The sequence below is a fragment of the Apteryx rowi genome, unplaced genomic scaffold (assembly GCF_003343035.1).
Source record: "Apteryx rowi isolate R43461 unplaced genomic scaffold, aptRow1 scaffold_1, whole genome shotgun sequence".
Classification (NCBI taxonomy): Eukaryota; Metazoa; Chordata; class Aves; order Apterygiformes; family Apterygidae; genus Apteryx; species Apteryx rowi.
Genome location: NW_020447196.1, coordinates 10,594,581 through 10,614,455, shown reverse-complemented (window position 1 = coordinate 10,614,455; position 19,875 = coordinate 10,594,581). Strand labels below are relative to the sequence as shown.

The following is a 19,875-nucleotide window of genomic DNA, read 5'->3' as shown; positions in this document are numbered from 1 at the left end:
AAAATCCATGCAGGGGAGGGTGCTGCATGTGTTGTACATACAGGATTGCTCACATCTGTTCAGGTGATCTCTAACCTGCCACATTACAGTTTTATAAGCTTGATGAAAAGCCATTTCATCATCTGTTAAGCACTCTCCCCACATATGCCGAGCGCAATTAAAGGATGCAAAGCCATGCAGAAAGCCAGGGCCCGGGAAGATCAGATTCGAGGCGGATTTCCTCAAACCCAAAGAAGTTCTTCCTTGGATCCCATCACACGTGGAAAGCTACAGGTTCAGAAGTAAATTTGGGGCAAGAATCATGTTAACAGCACTGTTAGTAATAGAGGCTGAAAGAGCTGGGGTTGTTCAGCCTGGAGAAGAGAAGGCTCAGGGGGGTCTTGTCGACGCATATAAAGATGGGGGCAGTAAAGAGGACAGGGCCAGACTCTTCTCAGCAGTGCCCAGAGACGGGACAAGAGGCAATGGGCACAAACCAAAATACTATCTGAAATTCCATCTGAAAATAAGACTTTTTTTTTTTAAACTGTGCTGTGTTGAACACTGGAGCAGGTTGCTCAGAGAGGTAGTGGAGTCTCCATCCATGGAGCTGGGTCCACGATGGTTGGATCATCCAACCAGAAGATCTCCTGAGGTCCTTGCCAACCCCAACGAGTCTGTGTTTCGGTGACAATAACAAAAGCAAAAGACAAAACAAGTGAGGCCAGGAGGCAGCAGGACGTGGTGGGGTATGCCCAGCGAGCTGCATCTTTGGTTCCTCAGGGTTGTGACGAGTGTTGCAGGGCATAGTTCTCAGCCAAACAGGGGCTCGAGAGATCCCTCYGGCATCTGGGCAACATCCCCGCCACTTTTCCAAACAGCAAGGGCAGCAAAAGCGGTGGCAATTACACCAGCTCTGTGCCAGAACGAACGGCCTCCTGTCCCATCAGATGCACACAGCAAGGCTGTACGCAGCATAAGGAGAATCTTGTCCTTTTACTGATAACTTTCCTCCCCTGCTAACGCTGCAATATTAAGGCTACCTTTTAGAAGTCCACCAGAACACAGCTTCTGCTTAAATCAATTAAACTAAGATATCAATATAATCCTCGCAATAGATTGCAAAATATAGACGCAGACCCTTAAATATAAAGTTTCAGCTACAAGGTCAATCATTAGGTTTGGGAATTTGGGGGGGGGGGGAACCCACACACAAGCTTAGCTTAAAATTGACTTAAGCATCCCCCCCCCCCCAAGCAAGCAAAAGCTAGAACGAATCCCCAGTTTCTGTAAGCAATCCAAGAGTCTTTTGGATGTTAACAGTCACCAACAAAAATTTAAGACTGGGTCTAAAAAAAGTTTATGAGAAGGTGTTTCTTAAGAGGGCACTCCTTGGCTCCCTTTCAGAACAAAACAACAAGAGCTTTAAAGAAAGTCAGCTCTCTTCAACTTGACCACCCAGCCAGATACCCTGCTGTACTGCTTTACATGTTCTTGTTCTAATAATTAAACATACTTGGCTTTTTTAAGAACTAAGAGTGAAACAAGTGACAAAGATGATAATACRTTTTCCCATTAATATGGGTAGATTAATAAAGCAGACGCAGGCTAGCTGAAGCTTTAACACACAGAGCTAACAAGCTCTGATGGGGTTTAAAAGTACAGATGAAAAACTGCCCTTGACAGAACCAGAAGATATCTTGGCATTACCTAGAAAGGAGGAAGGAAAGGAGGAAAGGCAAGGAAGAAATCAAGGGCATCAGGTGGTGATTCAGAAGCAACTGGTATTAAAAAAATGCCTTTTTCATGTTTTATCAATAAAATAGACATTACTTATATTGGGGATGCTTCTTCCTATCTTGTTATTGTAATAAAATACATCAGCTTTTACAAGGGCTCAGTATATTCTCATTTCATTATGAAAACTCAAGGGCACTGGTAGGCAATTGCATTGAGCATGTTCATTTACTGAAGTGCTCTTGCAGGTATGTGTCATTCACATGAAACCCTGCAAAAACMCTGGGCAACACCACTTAGCCTATTACATTGAAAAGTTCCAATCTTCAAGCTCACTTTTCTAGACATTTCAATAAGTTATTTCACATAACCTTCAAATATTATTCCTAAATAAATCTGACCCTGTACATATGATGGTTATTTTTATAACAAGCAGCTATCTAGAATAACCTATTTTAAGGTATTCCGAAAAATCTTTAAGATTTTTTATTGCCAACAAATTTATAATATATCACCTGTTGGTAGCAGCTTAAAATTTAATTCCTCCATTACATTTAATCCATTTTAGCAGATGTTTATTTAGTTAGGCACTTAGAAAGGTTTTATCTATTCTTTCAGCTTATCTGCAATCAAAAATTTAAAGGAATTGATTACTGAAGTACAATAGCAGTTAAATTACAGAGTCTCATGCAGGACACGGCTGATCGGAGCTGTCACTTCAAAGCCTGGCTGCAATAGTTCTTACAGCAAGAAATTTCTCAAGAACTAGCCTGGAGCTGGAGAGCACACAGAGATGCCTGCTCAAGAGGCTCAAGCTACCAATAAACTTCAGGGCACGTGGATGTGACCTCTACAGAGAAAGAGTGGTGCTTCACCCGAATCTTCCTGGCTTTGCAGTGTATCAGCTATTATTGGGTCAGCTTCCCACTCTYACAGGACTAGAGAGCTCCCTTTTTCCTTTCAAAGGTAGCATGCCACAGAAACACAGATCCTCCTGACGCAGCTGATAACTGCAACAGCAAATATGGAAGAATAACAGAAAAYGGCAAACGTCAAAAGGCTACAGCAGTCATGCCTGACATACGGGCTGTAACCCATTCCATCTCCTCAACAYCAAAAAACTCCAAACTAACYTAGAATCAGTAGCTTCTAACTGCTAAACAAACACCTACATAATGAACAGCCTAGAAAAARTTGTTTAAACACTCCAAAGAGTTATGAGAAATAAAGCCCTGATGCTTACATCAGAGGCAGAAAGGATCCATACCATAAATTAAACAAAACTCCTTGGAAAGCATCCCTGCGAGGGGCACAAAAATATATCAAAGTTACTGTCTTAACTATGCCTGTGTCCCTGGTCTTAATCACATTTCCTGAGACACAACTTTCCTTCTGCAGATAAGATTAATTCAAATGAATTGCACTTTATCTAAGTATTTATAACTTTAAATAYTAAAACCTATAGTCAGCTACCATTATTATATACTTGCATGGCACTAGTGTGCTAATAAAGAGCAAAGTGTCCGTATGCATCACATGGAGTGACATTTCAAGGCAGCTGTGAAGAGGAACACAAACCTGCAGAAGAGCATTAAAACAAAAATCAAAAACAAAACAAAGATGATATGTAAGGATTTACAGTGATTTAAGTAGCATTCATTTAAAGAAGAGCCACTACTCTTTTTGGAACACAGTGAATTTTAAGCACCCCTGTATTTTAACAGAAGAGTTAAATCATTGTTACATATAGAGGAAAACAGAAGTTTGGCACTTGTAACAGCTTTCCTTTGTTATTGCATCCTGCACTTTGTATGGCAAAGGTGTATTACCAAAAAAACCCAAAAMCATTTAAACTGTACAAAGACAGTATTTATGCAACTGACTAGAGAAACTGCAGTCAAAATGGGCAAAAAAAGCCCCCTAACCCCCTCACTTCCGTACTTGTGCATTTACCAAACCATGCAGGCACAAGAAAATATTGCAAAGAGGAAATTCAGCTGCCTGGTGTTTTCTGGAAGGGGAATTTATAAAGAAAACCAGGCATTTCAGTAGCTTTGATGAAAACACTCCTATTTCAGCAAGAATTTCGATTCAGAAGGTAAACTGCATGAGTTTTGTGCCATCAAAAGCAAAAGGGACACAGCTTGCCTGCAGTGATTAGCAAGCTGATTTTGTAAATTTGCCTTCATTTTCAGATTCACCACTCTTCTCTGGTGTCACCTCTTATCAGCTTGGGTTCAGTTCAAAGACAAGGTACCCTCAAAGCTACTGCAAGTCACTTGACCAGAAACAGCCAAGTTAACACAGCATTTTCACAGAAACTAAATGTTTTATCAGCTATTCCTCAACTTTTAAAGACAGACCTCGCTGTGGTCTAACCAAACAGAAAGCTCTGCAGAATGTCCCTTCCTCAGGGCCAGAAAAACAAAATGGATGTGAATCTGAAGTCCAGTCCAACACTGAACACTGAGGAACATGAGCGTCTCTCAACTCAGGTTGGGCAAGGCACAACACCAAGCCTGCTGCGTGTCTCTTCCACTTCTGGTAGAACCCCTGGAATGAAACCTAGAAGTTTTGTTTCATGAGTGCTTTCGTGCATTATACCTTTACTTCCGTTTGAGGGGCACAGCAGTAATCACCTTCTGCGCAAAGGAGCCACAAGACTACACATGTAAAACAAGCACAGAGGACACTTGTGTGCATATGTTTTTTTTTTCCATTTGTAAGGTCAAACTTTTGTTCTTTGAATTCGCAATTTGCTTTTCCAAAAGTAATCTGTGGCATGTGTAGAAAGGAAGAAAAAGTGAACTTTTGGGGGGGAATTACGGTAAGAGCTAGAGCGAGGAGGGAAGAAAGCCTCCCCTACTGCCATCTTCTAGGCCCTGTGCGTGCAAAGCAAGCGGCACTCTTAAGTGATATACACATTGGCCTCAAGAACTTTTCAATGCCATGCTGAACTCACGGTCCCTAACCAGGCAGCCAGTTCAGTAAATCAGCAGGGAAGATTAGGAGCTCAGAAACCTGATTCTCAGAAACCAGCAGACTGCACAGAGAGCTCACTAAGAAAATTATTAAAAAAAAAAAAAATCTGAGGAAACTGGCTGGATTTAAGAATGCTGATCCATGAACAGCAGTGAATTAAGGTGGGATGGCTGTCAAGGCTCCTGTGCCTAGCAAGGACAACTTAAACAAGTTTCTAAACTGCCCTAACACCTAAACCTGGACTGCAAACGGGGAAAATTCACAAGGTGCTTCACACAGGGTTCAGGCATCTTACGAAGGGCTATGCAGTTGCCCAGAAGAGCCAGGACAGCCAGGCTGGTGACCTTTATCAGCAGATCCAGTTCTACCCAGAGCTGTTCATCAGTGAGACATCCTACCTCCCAGTGGTCTGGGCTGGTTGCCTCCCTCCACCCAGGACCTCTGGTATCAAATCCTCCCTCCACTGCTGAAGTAGATAATCTCTTTCCCAAAGAAAGCCAGAAAGAGGTAACTATCCATCTCGCTATACACAACCACCTGAACCATCAGGCACACCCTGAAGAAAGGAGAACCTTGGTTTCTAAATCCTGCTCCAAACTGGGAGGGAACCAAAATCTGATTATTTCACTTCCCCCAAAAATACGCTCATCACTGGGCTTGTGGATTAAGAGCTAGACAGACAGACATATGCTCACCAGACCCCAAGACACATCCCTTCTCTCCCACGCACAACCACAAGCTAGGCTGGATCATCTACTGATCAGGCCCACAGACAAAGCAGTCTGAGGACCATCCCCATCCCCTACCTAGGCTGCAACATAAAAAGGAGTCGGAGCAAACCAGCAGCACGGAGACGCAGACAGCTTTCCTCCCAGCTCCTCAGCAGGATGCAGCCTGATCAATGGCATGTTGYCACCCAAAGAGGCAGGTCTAGCCTCCTGTCCTGCTCTACTGCTTCATGCTCCATCTTCCTCCACCTTGAGCCTCAGGTTCCCATCCTCGCACCAGCTCTCTGGGAGCTGATCCAGCTCACTAGCTCAGAGACAAAAACACACACCACACGCTACTCCAAGTCCCCAGAACTGCAACTTTAAGCCCTAGGAGGGTCAGGCAGGTAGTTGGGCAACGTGAATTCTAAAATCACCAATTAATCCATACTGGAAATCTGGTTCAACTCCTTGCTTGAAGCAGGACCAAGGAAGCCAATTTTGAGACTGAATGAATACCAAATCTTCAACAACTTACATACCTGAAACTTAAGGTGACAGTGTCTCTAGAGATTTGGCTCCCAATCTCCAATCTTGAAGTAAGCTATAGGAGTATACGTGTGCTATGAAATTAAGTTTGCAACTATTCCAAGCGACAAGATTTAAGCTCCTCGGTCAAGTCTAATTGAGTGTATTAGCAACACACTCCAATTACCAGCAGATTTTTGTTTGCTTTATTTTTTTTTTTAAGTAAGAAAATCTACTGTTAATCCTACTCAAAGTGTAAACATTTAGTTCACTAACTTTAACTGCAAAACACTGCTAATGTATACATTATTTGTTATTATGTGCATTTATTATTTAGTTTTTCTGGATGCTGAATGCCCTCAAATGTACTGGGGAGCTACAAGGACTCAGAGATAGCAGCCTGCAACATTTTAAATAACATTTTCAGAAGTTTTCTAAGCCACTTAGAAAACTAAGCTCAAAAGTGAGATAGATACTTGGAAACATTCAATTCGATCATTTTTTAATATGGGATTTCAGCACTTATTCAGGAAAAAAATTAATCAATGCAAAATTTTCGAAAAAGGGATGTTTTACGGATAAGCTAACAGCACTTGAGATTTATTTCACAAGACAGCTGAAGATAGAATTAGTGGTTCACATTTCTGTAGTAAAGCATTATATATAAATTTAAAATTTTAAGACATATATATACACACCAAGTTTACTGCAATGCATAAATATATATAATTTCTAATACGCCAACTAATATAGGCCAGAAAACTGATGTATATAGTTCAAGTCTTGCAGCACTTCAGCATTACAAAAAATAAAAAAATAAATAGTGGTCAATGGGTTAGCTGCTGCCCCTTCCCACCTCACTGCTCAGAACCAGAGTAATTCCAACTAGGAATCAGCATTATGGAAGGATTATGAGCAGGAGTAAGTTTTAGAATGTCTCTTAAAGGAATATTTAAATATAATTATTTTGTACTAATTTGGGATTGTATCTCAGCAGATCTATAATGATACAAAGATGACTGCAAACGTTTACACTAACAAAACTGAGGGYAAAGACTGGCTTCTGTCTGAGGTCCACAAAGTTGCAGAATGGAAAGTACTATATGTAGTTATAATACTGGTAATATAAAGTCTTTCTGATGGGCAGGAAATTTCGATTCTATTTCCATCTCATTTTATTCTTTTTAAATAAATATGTTATATCCCACCTATCACAAACAACAATGAAATCAAGAAGTGAGGTAAAATGTTCTACCAGCCGATCTTTACTATGAATAAGTCAAATATCACTACTGATGTGAACAAGACTTAAGAAATAAAATGCAAGATACTAAATTCTTCATTATAACCACACCATAAAACCCAGCTTTCAAAGTCAAACAGTAGTAAACAAGACTTTGTACCTTAGCATAGAAATCATTAATAAACCAGCTTTTGATCCCAATTTAAAGTTGCTGTACAATTTTCCTTAATTGATGGTCCAAAAATCATGTTTTCTGCAAAACAAATATATCCTTGTCACATGCCACCTTTGYTCTAACAGAGATAAAATGCACCTTCCTACAATCCTCAGTCTTAAAAACCCTACTCTTAGTTAGCAAAACATCTGAAGTAAAAAGGAACACAACCTATTTTCTTTAATTTGTCAAGTTCTGTTGTCTTTTACCAAGAGCAGCAATTGTCATGAACTTTTCCAATTATCTTTTCCCTTTACTTCAAGAAAACAGCCTCCAAAATCCACAGAGAAATGCATGCCACCCRTCTGTACACCAGTGCATCAGGCTATTCAAATGACAGCATAGAAAAAACAGTTTACTTATCTGTAGTGTATCTGTTTTAGATTAGTCCATTTTAAATATATTAAAAATATTCTTAGGAATGAAAACATTGCAAATGAATGAAAAACATATGTACACCTCCACCATTTTTAGGCACAGACCTTAACTTTTGAGGAAGGACTAGAAATAAATGGTGCAACAACCAACATCTCCTACGGCATTACAGTCAAACAACAGTCTTTGCAGTATACCAGAGAGGTTGGTTTTCATATAGCTTCTGTGCATTATAGCTATCCAGTCCAAGATAGCACATTCATCCTTATCTATTCCCCTCAGGGGAAATGCACCTTAAATCGTTTTTGCTTTCAAACTTTGTCAAAGGAATACCAATTCCCACCAGTTTCAGACACAAAGAAACTCCTTCGATAGCACAGTTTAAACTCCAAATGGTTAGGACTGAAGGTGTTTCCTTATCTCATTTTTATATCTCTTCTTTTAATGTATACGTAGAGTTATTTGTCCCCGAAACATGAACTGAGACTCAAGCTTTTTAAGCATTTAAAACAAAAACAGTTACCATACCAAAGCACAGCATACAGTGTAAGTTTCAGTTGCAATTTCTCAGCTTTTCCTTTATATAGAGCTATATTATGGTGGACTGCGTAGAGTTCTTCCAGTCTCCTCCACTTCCAGCACAGGGATCATGGAGAATGTACACGAATGCGGAATAATCCTTGTTGAAGYTGCAGTCGGAAGAGCTTGCAGTTTGCAATTCGCAAAGCTGCGCAGCCAGTACGGCGAAGGTCTGATTGAAGTAGTGGCTTAGTGCGCTGCCAGGTTCCCGTGCTTCTTTTAAATTCTCTAACATAGTCATAATTTGTACCTAAACTCACACACACAAAGAATGAAAAAAAAAAGTTAATGCCTACTGTAGCTACCAGCACATTTAACCTCTAGTAAGGCAAATACTTATTACTAGAGTGCACTAGAGCACACATACAATCTCAAAACAGTTTTTGGATATATTGTTAAAGTTATTTTCAAAAGAAAACAGACATTTATCTACTTAAAATCACCAGATTTTGAATTTGCTTTTTCATATTTTGTAGACAGTCTATATACGTACACACATATATATCTATATACAGCCATGAAAGCAAGTATAGTCCTTCGAACATTTCCTACAGCATTTGGCCTGCTGCTGAAAGCTATGAGGGAGGAGAATTTAATACATCTGTAAGTACACCTGTATACGGCTGGGATTTAGAGCCAAGAGCTGCTACCAGCTGTGTGAGCCACAGGATGATGTCCACAAAATGCAGAACCACCTGCTCACCACTGAAAAGGTGGAGAAAAAACCCACAGACACSAACTTTTTTTCTTATATTTAAACTAATGCAATACTATGCTGTTCATCTTGGTCTTTTCTCCTCATCTTTGCAGTGCTAATCAGCCAAATGCTTGTACTACTGATTTTGTTTCTGAAAAGGTCCAATGTACAAAACCTACATGCACATTTCTGTAAATCTAGCACATCTCCCCTGAGGGCAACAGTACTGGAACAGAAAATAGTTCAGAATTACAAAGAATTAAAGTCCTAGCCTTTAATTCTAAAAATCAGACTCATTAGCACCAAGTATTTAAAAGACTTGAAGACAACARGCAACAGGAAATTATTAGTTTCAACTCTAACCTGTATCAAGATCTCCAATCACGTAAATGCTGGCTCCAATAGGCACAGCTCCATACACGAAAGAAGAACTAGTTGGGATACATAAGTTCTGGTCATTTAGATAAATCCACCTGTAAAAATAAATAAAATAAGATTTTGGTATGTTATTTTTATTGAGCACCAAAAAAAAGGTCCTTTTTCCAGCTGTCCTATTTGAATGAAAAGCAGAGCATACAAGTTAATTTCCTATGTAAAAGTTGGAAGTGTTGTCTAGTTGATCAGGCCTCAYAGCCAGCAAAAGTAACTGGTACTGCTATTCGGAAAGTTTGGGATACTTTATCTTGAGGTTACTTTATTTCAGGATTGCTCCACTCATCTGTGTAATCTATCTGGAATAAATTTTTCTTGCAGCCACCCAGTATGCTCTTCTGGAAGACAGCAGGCMTACAGGAGAGCCTTTTCTGCAACAGCTATAACAGTCAATTTTCCCTACAGGGAAAATTTTAGGCAACTTTGTCTTAAAATCAGCATAGCCATAAAAGCATAGAAATCTTAATAGTACATAGCAGAGGAAATAACACGTTGCTATAGCAAGGCCTTATTATTAAGCAGTACCTTCCCCCACATAATTCCCCAACTTCTTTAATTGTACTTTGTCAGAGACAAGAAATCCCATGTGCAGTATAAGGAATGCAGCACTTGGCAATACTTAATTTTAAACAAGGGATAGAAGATTGAAACTCAGTGTTAAGGGATTTGAGGAAAGAAAAAAGTCCATTCCTTGGAATTGAAGCAGAACTTCCCAACCGCATATCAGGCTCTTTTCAGTTGCTTCCTAGCTCCTACTGAAATCTTTAAAATCCCTTATGGTCACTTTAAAAATGCCTCTGTTTCAGCACTACATCAGCCTGATCTTCCCACAGAGTGAAGAGCAGTTTTCCACGTTGAAGCCTTTGGAAACCAGCTAAGTATGGATGTATTTACCACTCCTCTGTGAGACACTGGTTTATAAAGATGGCCCATTTATCCAGATGTGTCAGCATCCTCCTTWTGGCTTTGAAACAAATTTCTGCAGATTGCTGCTGAACTTTTGCAGATGTTGGCATAGTTACTATTTACAGACCCTTAAGATGTAAAATCAAGACTATTTTAGGTGACCTCTCCTAGAGGGAGTCCAATATTTTAATAGTTTACAGAGAACAGAGAAATTTGAAAAACCTTTTACAAGCATCCTATGTATTTTCATTGCCATACCTGGTTAATTTGAGGGAAGAGTTAGGAAATATCTTCATGGAAACTGCTGACCCTTGAAAACCCTGCATCATCTTAACTCATGACTCAGAGGTAAGCCTTTTTGAGGCTGAAGGAGATGCTGATACACAGCCATTATCTTGGAGAGAGACATCAATTTTTAAAGGCCACACTAAAGGATAAGCTGTCCGTCACTTTGTCTGTGCTATACAGGGAAGGCTTAGGAGTCCGCAGAAAGCACGGGAACCCGTGTAACTGCCGCAGAGGACAACAGATGAACTAACAACGGGAAAAAAGTGAAGTCTTCTATAGTCATTCAGAARGTCTGTTAGACAGCAAAACACCTTTTAGCATGTATCATCAGCTTTTTTCCCCTTACTGTGGTAAGGGGGCATATTCAATATTTGCAGTGCATTCTAGCACCACCAAGTTACCTCAACTTAGTTGAATAAACAGCAAAAAAACATGGGAGAAAAAAAAAAAAAGAACAGGACTGTATCAGAGAAGGGAAGAACACAGAATGAGTTGAGCGTGCTGAGCTTCAGCACACAGCCCAGAGAGGAGATGTCTCACTGAAAAGCAAAACCTGGTTTTTACTCTAGCTATTGATGGAGCAGCTGGAAATCATGTGAACTTTGGGGGCTTGCCAGTGCTAGATACTCATGGATTYGGAGTTTAAACGAACAGAAATACAGCGCAGGACCCAGACATTTTGCTACTGCACATCAAGAAAAGAAAAATTTAAAGTATCTTTAGTTGCTTGTGAAAATTCATTCTCAACCTTTCCCAACACATATACTTTAAAAACAGCCCCAACTTTTTAGGAATGCGTACAGCAGTTTTAGCAGTTAAAACTCGGAAGGAACAAAGACAGGAAGGGCAAGGGGTCACGTTTCATCAGAACTTGACTGGGCTCCAGCTTAATGCGGGTTGATCATTTGCCTACCGTTTGAGCAGCATGAAAAAACAYGAGGACAAGAAAGTCGGAGTCTTCAGGAATTTGAAAGCACTCGCTGGAGCACAGCTCTGCTGCGCAATTCCCTGGGATGGCTCTACTAAAACGGACTCTGAGAAGAACAGAGATGACATGTTCCTTTGTAACTACAGACAAAAACGGGCAATACGAAACCAAAATGGGCCTCCCCTGAAATTAAAAGGGGAAGGAATCCCGATTTTGGGGGGGTTGAAGTGGTATCAACTAAAAATCCATCCAAACAGCTGTAATTAATAAGCAGGATGGTAACTATTTTATTTCCAGATGGGAGTAAAACAGAGGCAATACAGAACCAACCTATTTCAGACCCCTCACCTTAAGCTCATACCAGCTGAGTCACGAAGCCTACAAGCGAATGGAAATCTCGTGAGTGTTCCTCTTATCTGACGCGCTGCCAGGCAGCCAGCTCGCTTTCTCATTGCATTTGTATAGGCAGCATTTCCTTTGGATGAGATTCCCRCGCACTGCATAGGAGCATCTTCCTAGCTACAAATACTATGGCATAAGATTATTTAGCTTACTATTTACATACTGTTTAGAGGGTTTCTGTGATGTTTCAGTAGCAAAGAGAATTATTTTAAGTGGTGCTTACCAAGTATTGCCCCTGAACAAGCATCTCTCATTGTATTCCCCCCCCCCCCCCAGAAACAAAACAAAAAACCCCCACCCTGCAAATTTTGATAAGTAATTTTGTATCAGGAGCTAGCAGAAAGAAGGCCTACCCCACATTTACAGAACACCAGTAAATGCAGCAGCAGCTGTACTCAAGGCCAGAGCTCCACCAGCAGTTTTATCATGCATTTGCAAAGAATCCCACAGGCACTTTGCACTCTAAGGATTTCCAAATATCCACACTGAAAAAAAAAAGTGTATACAGACACCATTCAGGTGTCCACACATCTACATGAAACACAAAGCCATGTCATACATTATAAACTCTGGCCAAAAGAAAGACTAACTCAATGAGATCTTCGATATGTACTTAAGGTTTCCTATTTCTACAGACTAAACAAATATTGGATCACTGAGCCAAGATTACCCTTCTGCTGTCCCTGTCTCCCACTCTCCACCTTTTTTTTTTTTAAAAGAAAAATTTTTAGCTTGATGAATATTTTAAAACTAGGAGATTTACTCCTTCACTCAAAATAAAGTGATTTAGATTTGTTTTCTGTTATTTCTGAATCAGCTGAAGAAATGAGTCTTGCATTTTCCAGAAACAGTCAACTTGCCTTCATTTGATGCTCGCAGGCCACTATTACAATGAAATTATGTTAACTCTCCAGTCTCAGTCGTACTGCAAAGTAAACAAGYACCATCCAGACAGCAGAAAGTATTTTGTCCTGGTATTAGCAGGGGAATATTTGGTCACTTTGTTTTGTAGTGAGGTCCCTTTATGATTATTTTCCCTCTTCCTCAAGTAGGTACAACTGCTCAGGTAGCAAAGTCACCACCATGGCTACAGCAGACTGTGTTCAGCTTGCACAGATGTATCTGAATTAATCTGAAGCTCTGGATAACTGTTAGTCCTCATGAGCTAGAGCTAACTATCAAGTAACATGGTAACACAGCACCCTCTTCTGGTAACTAACACCACTCCGGGGAGGAAACTAGTGGACCTTCAAACACAGGAAAACAAGAGTTAAAGCTGGAGTAGCAGCATTTACTACTGAAGCAAAAGCAGTAACTATTCTGGTCTCCCCTGCCCTCCACTTCTGATGGAGGACACACGCCTGTGAACAGTCTGGAGTGCAAACACATGCTTCAAGTTTCTAAGCCCAAACTATCAGAGCAGAGACAAAGCCTGGACAGCTCAGCAGCCCTCAACACATGCCTCCTCCAGTACGTAGAGGGAGATTACTCACTTCCACCTCACCTTCCTCTGTGCCAGCACAGCTCACATGCCACTCACACGCTACACAGGGTGCTACATTTCAATAGAAACCAGTTACCTATCCTAACCTTGCATCTATCAACAGGTGTCAGGGGAGGAAAAAGGACCACCAACCCAAGACCAACTGGTCTGGAATATTTTGAAGGAAGATTGACAGTTATGGGGGAAGAAATACTGACACTTCCATAAGTATCAATACCATAATTTAACACCATTCAAGAGTTGAAGCAGCTGGATTTTTATTATATTTTTACATGAATCTAGGAAAATCTCTGGGATGCCACCAAGTAAAAATGTAATTATATTGGAAATACTGCCAGCTATACAACTGCATTGCAGGCAGTAGGTGGCAGTGAGAACTCACCTACAATCAAGGCTGGGACTTGCAAACTTTTTCTAATTACGCTTTAGGAAAGCTTAATCTGTAGCAACCAAGGAGACTAGAAATTTACAGTCACTGGTGAGAATCTTGAGCTATATACCACCTTTCAAAAAACAGAGTCAGTCTGGAAACATTTCAAGCAAATCAATTAGAAATAGCAACTGGGAGGTAGGGAAGTATTTCCTGCTGGAATTCTTTCCTTCTGGAAGAACTCTTGCCCAGAAGTTTATTCGCTTTAACATTTCTCCACACCCTCAAAGGATGAGAAGTCACTATGGAACATGAGGAGCAATAAGCTATCTCATCTGCCTGCTTCTTATAGTCACTTTGAAGAGTATTTCTTCTTCTCCAGTTTCTTTTGATTATAGCTGTTTATTTTGGACTCTACTTAGAGCAGAGAAGATATTTTCATGCAGAAACTGAAGTCTCTTTACAACCACATTTTATGAGATAATTATATCGTAAACTTACACCCTACTATTTTATTTTCATGTGCTTTTATAAAGGTCACAGTCATAAATCAGTCTTGATTTTGTAATACAGATGTATTAATCTCCTCCACTGTCAACAATCCTTGAAATATCTGACAGTTTCTTTATAAACTACATTGAAATAAGACATCCAATTTATAATTATATGCAAGAAGAAAGCATGGGAGGTACCAAAGCTTGTCAATTATTCCTGGAAAATAAGCTGAACTCCATGCAAAATTTTGTCTAACACAAATTATGTTCTGAATAGTTACCACATGTAATAAGGCCTAAGGTGGATTTTAATACAAGAGCCAGGAGATAACAAATGGAGTCCTAAGAAGCAGATTCAAAACAAACACAAAGAGATTAGCCATACACAGTGTGCAGAGATAACCGAGAAATGCATAGCATCCACAGCGTCCTTCCTATGGCAAAAGCCTACGTGGATTCAAACAGCAATCAGATGAATGCTAGGAACAGAAATCCATGAAATATCTTAATTCAGCAGCTCTAGCTCAGGAACCACCTAAGCTGCAAGTCTTTGGGAACGGGCCTGGACCAGGGGGAAGTATTGCTATATATTCTTACATTTCTCCACAAGCAGTCCCTAGGAGCCTGGGGCATGAGTAAAGGGTGGTGACAGCAGTGTTGTGAACTTAGGGAAACTGCAGAGCACAGGCGAAGAGCCAGGCAAACCACTTTTCAGTCATGATGYTTCTCCTTTTCAGGTACAGATAGGACTTTTCATGGTGGCCCTGTCACACATCAAGAGCCCAGTGTGGTATCTTAGAGGGACAAGCCACTGCATGACCCCRTAGGGGTGTTACAAGGTAAAATGAGCAACAGAGATGCACAGCAAAGGTCTAATAAGCTTTTAAGTGTCTAATATGCTTTCAAGTGGAGGTGAAATGGACAGATGAGCATCTAAATTATGTATTTCCTATGTTAATAGCTGTGGCTAGTTACCTTTTAAACTCGTCATGATAGAATTCAGATTTGCATGTCACCATCTCACTGGCTTGACTGTCATCACGACTTCTGACCCCACCAAACACGTAAAGCTCAGAGGCAACTCCACAGGCCACTGCACCAAATCTGAGAATTCAAATAAGAAAACAGGCAAAGTTGTGATGCATCTAAACCATTCTACATATCCTTCTGAATTTTCTCTGTTCTGGGCATCTTGCATAATCAACAAAATTAGATGAGTCATGGATGTGAACTGTAAGCCATACCACGTGAAAGAACAGAACAATAAAGCATTTATCTGTGTTTGGTTTTTGGTTTTCAGTTTGCATCAGGGTAGTATTGCTTGTAACATCAGGATGTATTTATAACTCTGACACATTACTCGGCCACATCTTGGCATTACAACTGCAGGCCACCGTGATTCAGAAAGGCACGCTGAAACTCATAGGACTCTAACAGACATCTTAGGTATTCTTCAGAGAAACAAAGACAACTTCCTCTTATCAGAGGACCAGCRCTTCAGCGTTAAAGGAACCATACAGGTTATCAAGTATATACTGATACAACACTGATGACATTAACAATCAACTCCTTTTTAAAAAGTAAAAGGAAGTTGAGTACACTTTTCTAACTGTTTTGGAAGGTTCTCACTGAATATATTCTTGTAATCTAGATTTTATTTCCATTGTCACCCACCTTCTCTCTTTTAGAGGACAAATTGCTGTCCATTGCTGAGTCCTAGGGTCATAACACTCCACAGATTCAAAGAGTTTTCCATAGGAGCCTCCACCCATTGCATAGATTTTCTTCTTCATAGCTGCATAGCAGCCAATCTTGAATGAAGGGGGGGAAAACAAAACAAAACCAAACACCCAAAGTTGCACACAATATCAAGAGCTCAAAACTAAAGAATCTTGTTTAATAGAGAGTGTTAAGTGTTAGAAAAATCATGTCAGGAAGCTTAATCAAAATAAATAAAACACAGTCTAAGCAACAAGGCAGAGAGGAGTCTTAATTACGCTCATAATCATAACACAAGTTGAGTTTTTCGCAAAGAATAGTCTCTAAGCACAAGGGGAGAGGTGGGGGAGAACTAGTTCAAATTTCTTTACCTGATTTCACTTCCAGGTCGAAAAGAAATATGAGCATAAAACTGCTCCTTTTAACTAGCTAACCAATACAGGCTTTATATTAGCGACTACCACCCTGAACATTAGGCCATTTATTATGAAAACAAAGGGAATAAAAYACAGCAAAAGTGAGGTTAAAGTATTGCTCATACTGGGCAATGCTGTTACAGTTCAATTTGCACAATGTTGCCTTCAGTTTAATTTTTCTTTATCATCTGCTCTGTGACAATTCTCCAAAAACAGTCTGCATAAAAAGTTCATTTTCTCTGTAGTAAGCAGCAATGAAGTTAACTATATAGCCTTAAATGATTAGTTTTTTAAATGTTTAATTGCCTGCGAGTGTAGATGCAACATTTTCTCGTAACATTTATTTTTGTTGCTGAAGAGAACAGTGTAGCAAACGAGTCCTCTCCTACCTCATTCTGAATGGCAAAAGTTGAACAAGCATTAAGAGAGGACTAAAAGAATCTTCCTTCCACCACTTTAGGACTCAACACTATAGACTGATCTCCAGAAGGGGAAAGAACAAAAAACCTCTTAGAAAGAATAAAACACTACGGAAGTTTAAAACTGGGGCAGGGGTAGGATGACAAGCAAGACAGAGTGAGAGAGGGGTTCGGGTTCCCGCACCGCCTGTTGCGCAATGCTGCCCATGAGAACTGCCAGCAGCAGYTGGGTTTTGATATAAAGCTGCTCTCCCTCCTCTCCGTTTGAGGAGGGTTTGTTGCAGCTTTTACTTGAAACAAATGGCCAACGTATATTTTGACCCTAACTGTTTAACAATAAACAATGCTATAACATATGATCATACGATGGAGTTCTTACCTTTCTAACCATGGTCAAGTCTGGCTGCTTGGTCCAGGTCCGCTTATAAATATCATAACTCTCCATAGAGATTAGCTCCCTTTCACCATCCTCACCTCCCAGAATATACAGAATTCCATCAATCTCTACCACACCAAAATTATGCCGTGCCTAAGGAATAACAYCAACATTGTACTGATTTATTTACAGCAGCAGTTATGTTTTACCATCTTTTTTCTCGTATCTGTCTGCAGCATTACTGCTGAGACTTTGTCTTTTTTTTTTTTTTAAATGTTATTCTAGATATTGTTGTTCTTAAAAATCTCTAAAGAAAACAGTATTCAAACAGATAGAACAGCAAAATCAAAAGAGACTACGGAAATTAAAAAACAGTGCTTAGCTGCGTTYCAGTTTGCATAGTACTGGTCTACTAGATGAAGCTGCTGCTGTCAAAGTTTGGACCCATAGTTCTGCAGAAAGACAACTCTGCTATTTTCTTGTATAGGAGCACATCTAACCTCACTCAATCTTATTCACAGAAAACATGAAAAATAATGCATCATGACTACAACATTGGGTTTCCTTTAAGTGCAAGTACAGGCCTATGCCAACAACAGCCTTTGCTTAAGAAAAACAATTTCTTAATAAAAAGACCTTCATCAAGAAAATAAAACATAGGCATATTAAGGATATATGTTTACATATAATAAACTGTTACTTTTTGATGGAATGCAAACATGAAGAGGAAACATTAGCTCAAACCAAAATTAAATATAAATGCCTGCACAAGCCAAATTCTGTAGTCCTCTGTCTGTTTCTGCATAGTTCAATCCCTTTGTCCATATAAGGAATTCTCTTGTGCATAACACAGAAGGGAAATACATATATATAATATGTGTGTGTGTRTATATATATTTATTTATTTTTATTTTTTAAGGCAGCCAGTATACAGAAGACATTAAGGACACTATATGACCAACTAAACGTGTAATTCATGAAATTCTGTAGTTCAGCTTTACAGCTAGCTCTTGCCCAATAAGTAGTATTTTCTAGATCCTATAGTCATTACCGGACCAAAAGTAACTACAGAGAAATAAACAGAGGGCAGTCTGCACCATGATCCTGAATGCATAAGATGCAAATGACTGGAGGTTCAGAATAAAATTTTGCAGAAGCAAATGAACGTTTTGCCAAAGTGAATAATTAAATCAAGATTTAGATAGTGATCTTGCCTCGTTCATCGGTGGCAGGGAACTCCATGAATTGGTATCTGGATCATACTTCTCTCCAGAGCTTAGCGTTGCCTTGTTTTCATCCTGACCACCAAGCACAAATAAAAATCCTTCTGTAAAACAAAATATAATGTGATCTTAAAAACAGGATTCACATCTGTACACTTGGCAAGACCACAAGACTGGTTAGCTGCATCTTTGAATTCATTAAGAGACTCAGACTGGTCACAGGTCAAACTGGACTGAAGGAGGTAAAGCACATATCTTCAACTATACTCCAGCCTATCACTGCAGATAATCTTCAACAAATTCAGTGATGCAGCAACTAACTACAATTTACTTAAAACATGAAATGTTCCTGGAGAAACAGCTGTAGCAGACTCCTGCAAAATATGAAAGTTATTCTACAATGTTCAGATGACGGGAATTATCACAGAATAAAGTAGCATTCTGGGCAGCCAAAGGAGAAGCAAGAAATAACCCCAGTGCCATTAATCCTGAGGGAAAAAACATATTATAAAGCGTATCTCAGATTCTGAGGCACTGCTAAGTTTCCATACTATCAGCCTTACAAACACAAGGTTCCCCTGTACCTGCCGACAGCACTCCGTGATTGATCCGTGGAATACTCATCGGAGCAAGTTCAATCCAGAGCTGTCTGTTGGGATCGTAAAGAGGACACATGCACCGCATCACTGAGGTGGGTTTCCGTGATCTGAACGCGGGGGCAGGTGGGAAGGGAAGGCAGAAGGAAAAAGATAAGAAAAAAGCGCACACAGAGAAACAGACATAAGTTTATTAGTTAGTTGTTAGCAACTTTGTCTGAAACACACATGACTTAACACACATTCATAAAATGTGGCACTTCCCTGGTAAGGAGGAGTTTTAATAAATTTGCCCCACAGGTCAAATGTGCATAAATTTAATTGTGTACAGACTGGAGACAAAACAGGTGCACCTCATTCTTACTATATCTGCCTGTAATATTTTTAAATAATTTAATTTTAAAAATATTTTTAATCAACTAAAAGCACTGATACAGCCTATTAGTAATCTCTTTGTAAAATGATACACAAACTGAAGTGCAAGATTTTGAGTATTTTATTGCACTTCTATAAAGAGCAAATACCAAAGCCCTAAATTCATTTAAACATAGGACAAACCCCTCCCCTCTACTGCAGGGGATACTCAAGAAAATAAAGGAATTATTCTGTGGAACAGGAACTTTCATCTGGCATCTCAGATGCACCAATAAATACTTTTCTTCGGAACCACAGCTATTATAAACAAAACAGTCAAAGCGGAGGACATGTCCGTTATTTTTAAGATTTATTATAGGTGGTTTTCAGATCTTTAGTTTCACCAA

General features: G+C 39.7%; 1 protein-coding gene across 2 annotated transcripts in view; it reads right to left on the bottom strand.

Moving 5' to 3' along the window:
* Positions 1–512: 512 nt before the first annotated feature.
* GAN (gigaxonin) overlaps positions 513–19,875 on the bottom strand; it is a 35,802-nt gene continuing 16,439 nt past the window's right edge. Inside the window, exons 4-11 of one of the 2 annotated variants that reach the window (XR_003252302.1) lie at positions 19,103–19,224; positions 18,510–18,622; positions 17,299–17,448; positions 16,040–16,176; positions 15,341–15,469; positions 9,405–9,514; positions 8,294–8,594; positions 513–3,294 (exon numbers count right to left, since the gene is read on the bottom strand). Coding sequence is in view for 1 of the 2 variants with exons in the window: in XM_026058580.1 (XP_025914365.1) it covers positions 8,413–8,594; positions 9,405–9,514; positions 15,341–15,469; positions 16,040–16,176; positions 17,299–17,448; positions 18,510–18,622; positions 19,103–19,224 (943 nt within the window). In the remaining variant the exon portion in view is untranslated. Of the gene's footprint in view, positions 3,295–6,414; positions 8,595–9,404; positions 9,515–15,340; positions 15,470–16,039; positions 16,177–17,298; positions 17,449–18,509; positions 18,623–19,102; positions 19,225–19,875 lie in introns of those variants that run through there. The other variant, XM_026058580.1, reaches the window with a different exon arrangement.